The sequence below is a fragment of the Leuresthes tenuis genome, unplaced genomic scaffold (genome assembly GCF_036924035.1).
Source record: "Leuresthes tenuis unplaced genomic scaffold, fLeuTen1.0.hap1 SCAF_24, whole genome shotgun sequence".
Classification (NCBI taxonomy): Eukaryota; Metazoa; Chordata; class Actinopteri; order Atheriniformes; family Atherinopsidae; genus Leuresthes; species Leuresthes tenuis.
The window spans coordinates 4,668,851-4,682,193 of record NW_027325378.1 but is presented as its reverse complement, the minus strand read 5'-3'; the positions used below and the strand labels follow the sequence as shown (position 1 = coordinate 4,682,193).

General features: G+C 42.9%; 1 protein-coding gene across 2 annotated transcripts in view; it reads right to left on the bottom strand.

Moving 5' to 3' along the window:
• The window catches only part of nell3 (NELL (neural EGFL like) family member 3), a 217,275-nt gene extending 205,553 nt beyond the window's left edge, over positions 1–11,722 (bottom strand). Inside the window, exons 1-5 of one of the 2 annotated variants that reach the window (XR_011910219.1) lie at positions 11,427–11,722; positions 10,622–11,302; positions 9,603–10,162; positions 8,486–8,552; positions 5,801–8,392 (exon numbers count right to left, since the gene is read on the bottom strand). Coding sequence is in view for 1 of the 2 variants with exons in the window: in XM_072378717.1 (XP_072234818.1) it covers positions 6,861–8,392; positions 8,486–8,552; positions 9,603–10,162; positions 10,622–11,282 (2,820 nt within the window). In the remaining variant the exon portion in view is untranslated. Of the gene's footprint in view, positions 1–5,721; positions 8,393–8,485; positions 8,553–9,602; positions 10,163–10,621; positions 11,303–11,426 lie in introns of those variants that run through there. The other variant, XM_072378717.1, reaches the window with a different exon arrangement.
• Between the last annotated feature and the right edge of the window lie 1,621 nt (positions 11,723–13,343).

Here is a 13,343-nt window from a genome sequence, read left to right as displayed (position 1 = left end):
AGTATTTGAGTTCCCTTAGTGATCCACCTCTTAACCAGCAGATAGAAACAACCCACACTGCTAAACTCGCTGAGATGCACCCTCACTGCAGCATTAAAAAAACTGCAGCATTAAAGGAACAAGTGCTTGAGACCTGCAGTAATCAATATTTTCACAGAAACATCAGATAATCTGCAGCTAAACTATTGTCTCACCGTTTGGCTTCACTGGCTTTGACCTCCTGCCTAAAGCAGGGAAAAGTCTGACATCTCCTCACTACAGAGTAGTCAGCAGACTTTGATTAAAATACATGTGAAGGTCATGTTGACACCATCACCATATTGACTTCGCAAGGTGAGCAGACATCACTGTGTTCAATACACTGCCGAGGACAGGCCATAGATGATCTGAAACTCCCTCTAATCTAATCTATGCCCTTCAGTTTTCAACAAAATCCTTTTTGGATGTAGAAAAACTTCACTGCAGCAATAGAAAGTCCTAATCTTGGTAGTTTTTTCCATCCAGTGTTATGGAACGTGTGCATCTTTAGCTCAGATGTGTTTGTCATGACAAGGAAGTGGTTTGTTTGCCTGTTTGTTACTTTATTGATCCAACTTCCTGACACACAATGCAGGCTCACTGAAATCCACCAGAAAAGCTAAGAGTTTAATGTGCTAGAGATAAAAATGCATGTGAAAGTCCATTCAGTCGTATGGGAAGAGCTCTAATTTCTGATGAAGGAAGCCGCCACATTTAAGTCTTTTCACTTCCGCTTAGATGATTTAAGCTGAGCTCTGTATCAGAAATACTGGACTTTCCTGAAGACTCTACTGCTGCAGATTTATTCCAAACACGGTGGCCCTCTTCGTTAGTCAAAGCCAGTCGTGCTCATTAGCTTCTGTCACCTCACCGTGCACCGTGCACCGTGCCTGCTACCTGAGCACACACCATGTCCTGAAGCAAACCTCCAAACACATACACAGCTCTGCTAAACTTTCAGCGGTATATGAAGAGTCATTTGTATGGATGCTTTCAGTGAGATAGTTAATCTGTAAGTGCCTGCCAGAGAAAGCAATTAACCTCAGAGACCACAGGGGAGTTGATGTGAATGAGAGAGCATCTCTCCACCGTTTAAATATACACCAGAGGGACTCCTGCACTCACATTCAGCCAGCCTATTATTCATCATCAGCACTTTAAATGGCCTCTTCACGGAGACAGCAAGACAGGCCTCACTCCCTACATAATGTAGACACACACACACACATACACAGGTATTTATTTCCACACCCAGGCCGGCTGGTGAGCTTCAGATTCCCCTTGACACAAAAATGAATAAGGTCAGCTGAAGAACAAGACAATTAAATGCTGAATTTCTGGTGAACAGGTAATTTACCAGACACTGGAACAAACTATGCACAGTCCCTGTCAAAAGAAGATGGAGAATGTCCAGTCTGATTATTTTCAGTGCCAGTATAGTTTTTTCGCCCTTTAAAAGCTAGTCTCACTAAGCTAAGTCTAACTGAGCTTCTTGTATGTGTATCTCAGTTCAGTGAAATACAAAATCTTTAAACTTAAAAGGAGTTTTGTGGTCAGTTTTTCCTGTTTGTCGATTGAGAAACTTTTCACAGGCTGTTCGATACAACTCTCACTCTGTGTTTGTGGCAAGTGACCTGCCAGCTCATTCCCTCATGCATCAGTAACCTCTCTAATGAGAGGAGAAGCACCGGCACAGATGGATGAAGGAGGGCACAAGATAGCGACAAATGAGTGAATGTGCATAAAAGGGGGGGTGATGATGGAGATTCATGATGAAATAATGACTGAGAGACAAGCAGCTTAAGTTACGGAAGTGGATGATCTGTATTCAGCACTTTCTCTTTTTATGAACTGCAAACACTCTGATCCACTGACTTCTAACAAGACTTTTTATGAACCGCTAAAATCTTTACACACCAATTTGTGCTTATAAGCCAACCTGCTAATGGTGGAGTAATGACTCTTCATTCCTCACACCAGAAGCACTTAACATACATTCATTTGCATTCATTGCTGTGGTGAGTTTACATAACTTTACACTCAACTGCAGAAGATGGCCACCTTCCCTCACTCTTCTGTTAATAGTTCTGTTATAAGTTCAAATAGACCCTCTCTCCCAATGATTGTTGCTCACTCTGAACTGTTGGGTTAATCTGAATGTAATGTGCACAGAAATGACTTTCACTACATAAATGAAACTTCAGTAGAAAGTGCTGCACATGCTTTAACCTTAGTGGTCCATTGGCTACACAGCAGATGGGGAGACAATAAAGAGCCAGTAGGAGGCTACATCCCCATATGGCTATTTGGCTAAGAGAGGAAACCAACAATCAACATTTAATAAAGACAATAAAAGGAAAAACATCCTCAGAAATGCCCTTCACACCCAGTAAATCTTCGCAGCAGCAGCAGTGTAACAAACGGTGGAGCTTTGCTGTGTTGAACCTCACCACATGGTCTGAACATTTCCCTGCAGACAAGAGACCTTGGCTCTTACAGTAACATCCGCTTCTGATTAAAGCAAGCCTGTCTCCGGCTTTGTCCTTTTTAAGTCAACATTGGAGCATGCTGGGGCCAGGTTTAGGTTAGGAGGGCGTTCACCTCCACCACAAATCACCGAGACTAATGCGTTTATCAAAATGACACCATGTTGTATTTTTTTTACAGCAAACCTGGAGAAATTATACAGACACGCTTTCAGGGTATGAAGCAAACCACTTTCTGTCCATGAAAATGATCCATACAGGACCGTATTGGATTGTTTAGCTGCTGAAACACAGCTGGCTTTCGAATCATCGGCGATCCCCGCTGTGTTGGAGTAGCTGGCATGCCATCGGCAGTTGGAGTGAACTCCAAACAAAAGCCCACAGAAAGCAAATAAACTCACAACAGATGCAGATGCAGGGATGAAGGATGTGTCTCTGCTGTGCCACAGATACACAGACATGCAACTCCACTTCTGCAGCACGGCACTTTTTGAGCTGTTTAAGTGAAATCATGTAAAAAGTTATTTTTTTAAAGATTCTTTTGGTTGAATAATTCATAGCGACTAACTTTTCTAATTTCCTCCAGCTTTAAACCATCATGCAGCTCATTGCTCAGTCAAATTCACTCTTTTTGCTTTTGCAGCAACGTCTTTGGCATTTGAATCCAAAGTTTGCAACAATATTTTGAAAAGGAGAAGAAACCTAAGGATTTAAAAGGAGGTTGACACAAACCAGATTTATTTAATGCATCTGCAGGATGAGTGTGAAGATACTTAAAAGGTGATTGTTCTGTTAGTCTGTTGTGTTATACTTACTACAATGAATCATCTTCAGGTTCTATATATTTGTACAATGAGTGAGGATGTGGCTTAAAGTAATTGTCACCACATGTGAAGGTGTGCATAATAATTAATCGGCTTTATTATCTTGGGTAATATAAACCAAAATAAATGGGGAAAATGTGATGGATCACCTCTGTGTGTCTTCCCCAGACTTGACTCCACAGTCACCCTTTCCACTGCAGCAGAAAAGTATCGCTCAGATTAGCAGCTTGCTCAGCTAGTCACTAACTTTGTCTGCCATCTGTTACAGACAGATACATCAAAGTGGGTTCATCACAACTTTTCTATTCTGCTGACTCCTGAAAGTAAGTGTGGTGAGAGCAGAGTTTGTCCAAACACAGTGAAAACAAAACTGGAAAGAATAACTAAAGAAGCACCGAGGGCGACAAGGTAAGATAAATGATCCAGTTAATCAAAAAACACTGGCAAGAGGAGCCTTAAAGGCAAACTTTCCAATACTCAAACGGCCTTCACCTCTGTGTTTGTCCCCGTCTTCCTCTTTGACGTCTCTGAAACTCTTCATCTTGCAGAGGGTCTCATTTGATGTACAGTGTCAGACATCTGGAGCAACGCTCCACTGAAACACCTGTTTTCAATTCAGGCAAACGACAGAAACGTTTGATTGTTTCTTGCAACCAGACACCCCCCCCCTTTGCTCTCTCCTTCTCATTGACTCACAGGCTTTTTGTTATGTTAAAAGCCAGAGAACAGCTTTCCTACAGATAATAGATGGAGAAATAGTTAGAACTTGATCAAGACCAATTGGGGGGGAAATGTAGTGTAATATTTTCTAGGTGTTATGTTTGCAGCTCTGGCACCCATGCTGTTGAGTAAGGTTGCTCTTTTAATCAGTTCAGTGTGTTTGAGAACCAGTTTGAACGGTAAACTCTTACCGTAATGTTAGATAATGCTGTTCATGATGAGTAAGTCACGGTAATCGGGGTTATGGTCACATATGAGCCATATGATGTGGCTCAGTGGGTTTCCTATGGGTGCACATTGCTACACAAGATTAAATATCCAATAATACCTTTAAAATGTCTTTCACGTCTGTCGTAGCTTAACTATAAAACTTTAGGTCCAGTTTTCTATTCTCAAATTGATGTTTTTGGATTAAAGCCAACAGGGATTTTCTTCCCCCAAATTTTACTGACTTTACAAGTAAGAGTAACTCCTTTTCTGGCAAAATATATTTTATTTGGTGACGAACAGGCATACACATACTGATGTTCCACAAGACAACAGCACCCCAAAATCACTAAGAGCAACGAAGTGAGAATAAAGCTGAAGAATTTCAGTTGCTGCCAACCTCCTGAAACACTTAATTATGCCTAATTGTTCGGAGGACAGAACACACACAGAGGCAATTAGGAACGATATGCATGGGCAGTCCATCACAGGGAAACAGCATTTAGGCAAAAGAATAACAAAGTTCGATGTTTGCACATTCTATAAAGTTATGTTAAACTATATAAGTGTAGTTAAACACATGATTGAGGCTATCACTGCATGAGTTCGATTTTCAGCTCTGTAAACTCAGCGCTTTAACATCTCTACATATTTTTCTTACATGTTTTCTTTAGTGAAATACAAAAGTCGAGTTTTATTAAATAAATATAATCAAAAATATCAAATATCTAAATTCCCACTTATCTAAAGGTTACATTGTAGTAGTGAAAACGTCTCTCATCACACTCCTGGGAACATTAAAGAAGAGTTTTAGCTTTTAAACAGATTTGAAATGTTATATTTTTTATGAAGCTAGCTTAATTTAGCTTTGCACAGCGACTGGAACAGAAGGAAAGAACTTTTGTCTTTATTTAGCAGTTATAAAATCACACAAATGGTTGTTTTTAACCTGGACAAAAAGGGAAATGGACTTTGGGGGTTATTTCTTGGAAGTGAGTCGTAGTGGATGACGTGAAGTGCCTCGGCGTGCAGTACCGCTAAGGGCCACTAGGTGCCGACTCTAGTTATGACATATTAAAATCAATATTTTCCCCTCAAGTGATTGTAGTGTTAGTTAAATAAACTCCCACTGATCAACAAATATTTCCATCATTAAGTATTTATGAGGCGTCGACGAGAGGTCATTTTTAGGGGTGTGATGATTGGATCTACATGCCTGGGAGTCTATGGGAGTGTTGAGAGATATTTTGGCAAAATGAGACAGCATTCACAAGTGAGTGTGAGTCACCTGCACATTGGTTTTGTTCATGGCTGTTATTTTGCTGTTGCATGTTAGTAGAATAGACGATACAGTTCTTTCAAGTTTTGCTGTTTGTTGATTTGTTTTTATTTATTTTAGTTTGCCATAATTATATCTCAATCTTCTTCAAGTTGGACTATCACACCCCCAAAGGATATGTATAAGTATATGTTTATTCTGCTAATGGACCAATGTGTAAGATGTAGTGACATCTAGTGGTGAAGTTGCAGATTGCATAAATACACAATACCTCACCATCCCCTTTCGAGCTTGAAGAAATGTTAAAAGTCCATCTCTAGAGCCAGTGGAAGTGCAATATGACGGACCCTGAAGAAGACGGACAACAATTCTTGATTCTACTCCAGTTTAAACAGTTGAAATCATAAATTTCTGCTGATGGATGCCCCTAAAAGACACACAACACTACTGTTGGTAATTCTTTTTTCCTGTAGCGTTTTTACTTCCTTGTTAGCGTGAGTTACAGATTAAATATCTATCATCACTCGTCTTTGATTATCTTTCAATCTGAAACATATTCGTATGCCTCAAATCTGTTTTCTTTAGCACTTAACTGCACCACTGTGCCAACATATGAGAGCTGAGGGTTCTGTAGCTCTGGTTACATGTTATATGATGTCAGAAATAGACCTACTGACAGATAGATTTCATTACCATTCACCAACACTTGCTATTTACCTTCTTTACCTTCTTTTATGTTGCTGTGCTAAGCTAAATTAGCCAGCTATTGAGAGTAGCATTGACACTATTGTCACTCAACTGCAGAAAGTGGGTAAGAGGAGCTCCCAAAGTGTCAATCTACTGCTTTAAAGCTCAATCATATAATACAAAGATTTCATTACACACTGTATATGTTTTAAATATATGCTTGGATGGACGAATATACATATTAGAAGACATACACGTTTACATACACATTTGTATAAGAACATATGCCAGTATGTATGTACATACATATTTAAGCACCACTGTATGTACACACTTACAAACACATTCAGATATTACATTTGGAATTGGTCACTGCTCAACCAGCCGAAGTACTTCAAGAAAAGGCAGTACTTAAGTTTCCCCCCCAAAAAATTCACAATTAAAGTATAAACAGGTGAAGAAATATACATTAAAAACTATAAAGTGATGGAGTATGTGGAGTAGATGACACTGATTTTTATCAGTCACTTAATTAAGTAAAAGCTGAATTTGCTCTGCAATTCAATATTGTGCAAAACTGTCTTTTTTTCTTTTTTTTTTTACAAAATGCACTGACAGCAAAAGTTTTATCCTCGTGGATCACAAAGCAACCCAGAGAATTGAAATGTTCGTGCCGCCCTCATGTGTTATTTGGTTAACTCGTCCTCGGATACAGTCCAGAGTGACATAAACAGCTGTACCATTCTGGACCTGAAACGAAGCTCTCAGTCCAATACTGGCCCACTCGCTCCCTTCCGGCATTGATCCAGACACCTGCTGAGCCACAGGACCTGCCTGCTGGCCCTGACCCCCCACCCGCTGCAAAGTGACTTTAACTATATTGCACGAGTGGATCAGCTTGAGGTTGAGGGCGATGTTTGCTGTGCCCTTCTCTTTGAATATGAAGTTCTTCCGGCTGCTTGGCTCCCCTGAGTGGGCCAGGTGAACCTGCGGTGTGTCCGGGCTGATCTGCTGGAAAAGCAGAGGTTTATTCCTTACTGCTCCGAAGGGAAGACCAGTCCGCGACACTGTAGCCATCAAGGCTGACGACACAGCTGAGGGAATCCAGATAAGGCTCAGCATACTGATCCCAGAGCTATCCCCAAAGTAGCGAATGTTGCACTGAGACGGTGATGTGATCTCAAAGCTGAGGATGTCTCTGCTGTCCACACTCACGGCACCAGAAAGGGTGATGGAGGTGTCCCTGTAGTTTACGCCCGTCTTAAAAGCCTGCACCGCCTCCAGGCCGGTGCTGTTCCGAGTGGTGTAAGCAATCAGGGAGAACCCTTCTCGAATGCAGGTGTGACCCATGGAGTAAAGCGCCTGCTGAAGGACGAACTTTACCACGCCGCTCTCTGTGAAGCGCACCCCGCGGCTGTCATGTGTCAGGCTGATCATGTAGGGGTCAGAGACCGACGTGATGCGGAGAGTTGGCCGATAGCTGGTCTGGTAGTGCGCCAGCAGGGACATCTGAGCGGTCATAGCTACAGCACCAGTGTCATGAGACAACCAGAGCAGACTTAACGAAGGAGTTGTGACATCAAAGACATGAAGATCCTTGCTTTGATTGCAGTGCTGATTTGGACTCTTCAGCAGCAGTGTGAAGGTGTGGTTGGGCTCCACCTCCACCCCGCAACTAACGCTGACCCCCTGGAAGTACTTCCCGTCCGGCTGTTCAATGCGAACGCCACTGAGCTCTTGACCCTCCTCTTCCTGGCTGCTGTTAAGCCTCATCCCCACCTGGAGGAAGTTCCTGCAGCTGTGCTTTATAGCAAAGTTATGATCCAACCACACCAAGCCATGCTGCAGAAAGGTCACCTTCCCCGCTTCATTCGACAGCAGATAACTGCTCTCCTTGCCTCGTATGTTCAGCTGCAGCCCGGGAAAGATGTGGGCTCCAGATGTCCTGGCAGGGGGGAGTGCCACATTCGCCGCCCAGGACTGTGAGAGTCGGCTCTCTGAAAGCTGTCTGCAGACGACGTCGCTGACTGCTGTGCAGGGAACAGTGACAGGCTCTCCGTCACAGTCTGAACAGGCCTGGCACTCCTGCAGCTCCTGGTTGTAAAAGTAGTTGTGACCACAGAGGCCCATCACTGCCTCTCTCTCAGAAGCTCCGAGACATCTGAATCCTCCTGCATGATGAAACAAAACAGGTTCAAACAGCTGTACAGACATACTGTTCATTACATTACAACTGTTTTCTGAGTAAACTGGTTAAAACCCACCAGGAGTGTTAAGGCACTTCACACGCTCTCCACAAATGTTTGGTAGTTCAAGGCATTCGTCTCTGTCCTGCAATTAAAAAAAAAAAAAACAATAACAGCAATTGTGAGCGGTAATATTAGAGCTCTGACACTTTCTGTGAAACACTTTTTTCTTTAGTTTAGATTTATCTAAATCAAAGAGTATAAATATTTTCCCGTAGAAGTTTGTTGGCTTAAGCCAAAACTTCAGGTGTGATCTCAAGTAGTCTTCAGGAATAGTTCTCCAGGCTTCTTGAAGGACATCCCAAAGCTCTTCTTTGGATGTCGACTGCCTTTTGTTCCGTTCTCTGTCAGATGATCCCACACTGCTTCAATAATGTTGAGGTCCGGGCTCTGGGGAGGATTCATCCCTCCATAAGACCTGTTGCCACTGATTTTCAGTCCACTTCTTGTGTCATTTGGCATAGCTCAGCCTTTTCTCCCTGTTTCCCTTCCTTAAGAATGGCTTCTTGACAGCCACCCTTCCCTGGAGACCATTTCTGATGAGGCTTGGGCCAACAGTAGATGGATCAGCTGAAGGTCCAGATGCATCTCTCAGGTCCTGTTTCAAGTCAAGTTTTTTAAGGACCCACTGCAAACCATGCTGAGATTTTCAGCTAATAGCTCTTTGCTTATCACCTTGTTGATACAAAAATACTTTTTGTCTGCCAAGCTGTGGTATGTTTAGCAGTTTTCGTAGATGCAACCAAAAAAATGGGAACAATTGATGCTGGTATAAAATAAATGTGTAAAGAAACAATTTGAAATTGGATATTTGCTAAGTTGTCTGTTATGTGTAGACGGCAATGGCTCAGCCGTTAAGTTGAGTTTCTTTTTTATGCTTGAATGATTGCCAAAGTTAAGTGTCTTGGCAAACAAAAAACAACTAATTACTCTGAAAATGGTCAGGTAAGCAGCCAGCGTCCAATAGCCTGGGGAACTATTGATCAAGACCACTTTAAAAGAATAGAAGAAAGTCTGGCTTTTTGAAAGATAGATATAAATAAATGAGGATTCTGGACTCAAGACTCTGCACAGTACTGTAAATATACAATGGGACAGATGTTTTTTGTCAAAAAGGTAAATCAGTGTTTCATACCTGGCACATTCTGTCTGCTGTCGGGGAGCACTGTGAGATCAGGAAGAAGCCCGGTGGGCACATGGTGCACTTCTCACACTGAGGTGGGTCCCTCTGAAAATCACAGTACTCCTCTGATCCACATGGTGAAGAACATCCCAGCAGAGGTTGAGGAAAATGAGCCTCCCCGACAGCGTCCATCACCTTTGAGTCGGGGTCCATTTTGTGGACAGCGTAGGATTTCTGAAGGTGGCTGCGAGCCTGGCTCTGCAGTCCTGCCAGGTGGCTCTCGAAGTATCTCTGCAGCTCGCCCTGCAGGCCATGGAAGGAGACCTGCTTGACAGTGTCTGAGAGAAGGCCGTACTGGGCCTTCACAGCATCCATCTGCTCGTACATGCGTCGCTGCTGGTCCAGGATGTCACGCTGCTGCGACAGCAGTGCCTCCTGTTGGTCGACAAGCTTCTGCTGCAGGTCACGGATTATTACCTGCTGGGCTCGCAGGGCCTCCACCAGCTTCTCCTGCCCCTTGGCCAGCTGGAGGTGCAGGATGAGGGCATCCTCTGAAGGAACTTCATTCTCCCCTGAGATGAAATTAATGCAGAATTAAAGATGGGGGCAACAAACTTCTTTTTGTTCTAAAACTAGACTTTTTCTTAGAACAGGCACACACTGAGCCCACTTGCCTAACCCAGCCATAGAAAATTTACAGAGTTTCCTTTGTGGATTAACATCAAAGCAGTCGACATTTTCTGGGCAATTGACTTTGAGACATTTTTTCCAGGCCAGCTCCACTAGTTGCTCCGCAGGTGGCTCTTTTTAAACTGAAGGTCAACAAAAAAGTCCTTTCCCTTCATGCTGATCACTGACTTGGATAAAAAAAAAACTTTCAAAGGCAATAAAAAGGAGTATATATCTGATTCATTTAGAGATTAGTTGCTTTCTGCCAAAGGCAGACACAAAGGAAGGCTTATGGAAGAAGTTGACATGATTAAAACAAAGAGTTATTGGTTTAACTGATAGACTAGATTAATTTAGAAGACCTGGTTTGATGTCACAGGTGAGCTGGACTCCCAAAGGCGCTCCGCCAATTTCCGAAGAAGGATGTCCAAACTCTGGAAAATCTGCCAGAAACTGCGCGGCTCTGTCGGACAGATAAACGGGAGGAGGCTGGCCGGCGGCAGAGGAAACACTCTCCTCTGCGGCGGGACATCCCTCTCCAACACAAGACCTTCCCCGCGCTTTCGGCCGTATCCTCAAGGGCAGCCTGCACTCGATCCCTCTGCAGTCTCGGGTGTCATTGGTGATCTGAAACTGTTTCGCAGCCGCGGCACAGTCCGCAGCGGCGCATCCTGCGGGGAAAACTTCAGGCGCTCTCATCCGTGTGCCACCGTCGCTGTGCCGCCCGCGCTGCAGCTGCACGGCCGGATAGCTTTCCGGATAGGGCGCTCTTTGAGAGCTCGGGTACGCGTGATGTTGGCTGGAAGCTGTCTGCGTCGCTCTCCCCTGCGTTGCTGGATTCAACTGCCGCGGAAGTCTGGAGGATCTGCTCCCCGGACAGTGGGCTCCGGTGCACGGTCTTGGATCGCCGGTGTCCCCGCCGTAGCAGTGCGCCCCCCGGCACATATCTGCTTCGGCTTGCACGGCGTTGAACAGTGATACACAGGAGAGTAGCAGCGACAGCACAGATGTCAGTAAAACCATTTTGCATCCAATACGTGTGCCTACAAAAGAAGAAAATGTTTGGAAAACTTTGAGAAATCTCTGCAGAAAAAAGTGATAGAATTTTAAATCTTAATCTGTCACAGCTGATAACAAACTTGGTCATTTCTATCGGAGAGACGTTACCTTCAGCTCCTGGGTTTGGTGAGACTGGCTCTCCCAACTGTCAGTAAGGAGTAAAAAACATTAGAAACAGGCATCACTGGTGGCTCTCTCCATGTCTGACCCACTCTGAGGGCTCCTGCACTACAATGTCAGAATGTGGCATTCCTAAGACTTAATTAGCATCAGGTTTCCCCAGCCACAAATTAACCCTTCATCCTCCCTGCTCTCTTGAATTCCCCTCTGACTAGGTGAAAATGATGATAAAATAACACTTTCAATGCTTACATTTAAACATAGCCGTCTATTTTTATGGTAAAATAAAGACCAACTGAACTTTTGCTTCTTTTCATGGTCAATTTATGTTCTCCAGTCCATTTAAGATGGTAACAATCGCTTTACTGATGACTGTCACTTTTCATTTTGCTCACTGTTGACTTTTCTTTGACCCCGTAACCGTCCAAGTTGCAGAAAGCAGCAGTACTTTGTGTTAAGCACATCCTGAATGTTGAAACAGCTGCTGGTTCTCAACGAAAACGTCCTTCCACTTACACTGGCCTTGTCAACACCAAGTGCCCCCTTCTTCTTCTTCTTTTTTTTATATAGACAAAGCCATGCAGAGGTCAAACTTTTGTTAAAGAAAATCTATGGCTGAAGTCAGGAATGTGAAACCTACACAGCAGGTTTCTGGGCCCTCTTAAACTTCCATGTTAGAGCTTCTGCACAACCCAGCACACAGTGTGAGGTTATCTGAGGCTGATGTGGCGAGGCTGTTAAATTGACTGATTGTGTCAAGGTCAGATAGAACAGGAAGCCAAAGAAAAACAAAATGCAAGCTCAAGTTAGTGTGATAACAATAAAATCCTAACAAGTACCAGCTTAGACTGCAATGTTTCACAGTTTTGACATATGATCTCATATATTTGACTCATTTATCACAGGTTTGACTCCAAGTTAGAATTAAGCAGGCTGCGACAAAAAAAAAAAAAAAGTATCAAAGTGTGCTATTAGTATTCTTTACTGTACAAGTAACAGCTTTTGCATCACATTTGAGAGATCGTTAGGGGGAATTGATGGATGTTTGATGAAAACATTTCTTTGAAATGTCCTTTTAGGTTTCTGTCGCCGCTGCCTTTCACTTTTAGCTGTTTGTTTCTCTTTTACACATTAAGAACTGGATTAACAGTTTAGCCGAATCCCACCCGCTCGGCTTAACACACAAAACAAGTTGGAAACACAAACCTGATGTCTGATTTGCTTCTGGTACGATTAAAAGGTATGATATAGAATTCAAACGAGATACCAAAAACGTATACAATACCTGCAAAATTAACATAACATCAATGACATATTGTAGTGTTGCATCTATTCATACCACATGTTATTTATAAACTAATAAGTCTCCATGAAGCGACTAGCACTGTGCTAACCTCTTCTGCGGGAGTCATCCCGAGTGTGGGTTAGTGTCAGTGTAAATTAATACAGCAGGAAAGCTGCACTCATTCACGTATTTTGCTGTTTCTTTTGTCAGATGACCAAATGCACCAGAAATTGTGATCTATCAGCCCATAGAGACCACCCGTCAGCTACATTGCATGTTAATAACTTATTAGTTACTCATGTTGCTTGTGTGGATGTGTATTAGGACGACTCATTTCGTTCTGAGTGGTTACAAAGACATGCGACCCAGTATTTTATATTCATTATTTCACTTTTGTTCAGTTTCTGTTTGATTCGGTCTAATTAATGAAAAACTACTTGATTTGGGTCAGGAAAACATCACTTGTTGCTTTAATATGGACCTTCTCTCAGGGTCCACCATATACGTTCGAAATCTCCTTTTTTCAGCACGGCAGCTGATGAGTTCCACCTCATCTACAAAATACAGCCATCGGCCCAAATATAATGATTTTCCTTTCATGCCTATTTCACAATTGGGCT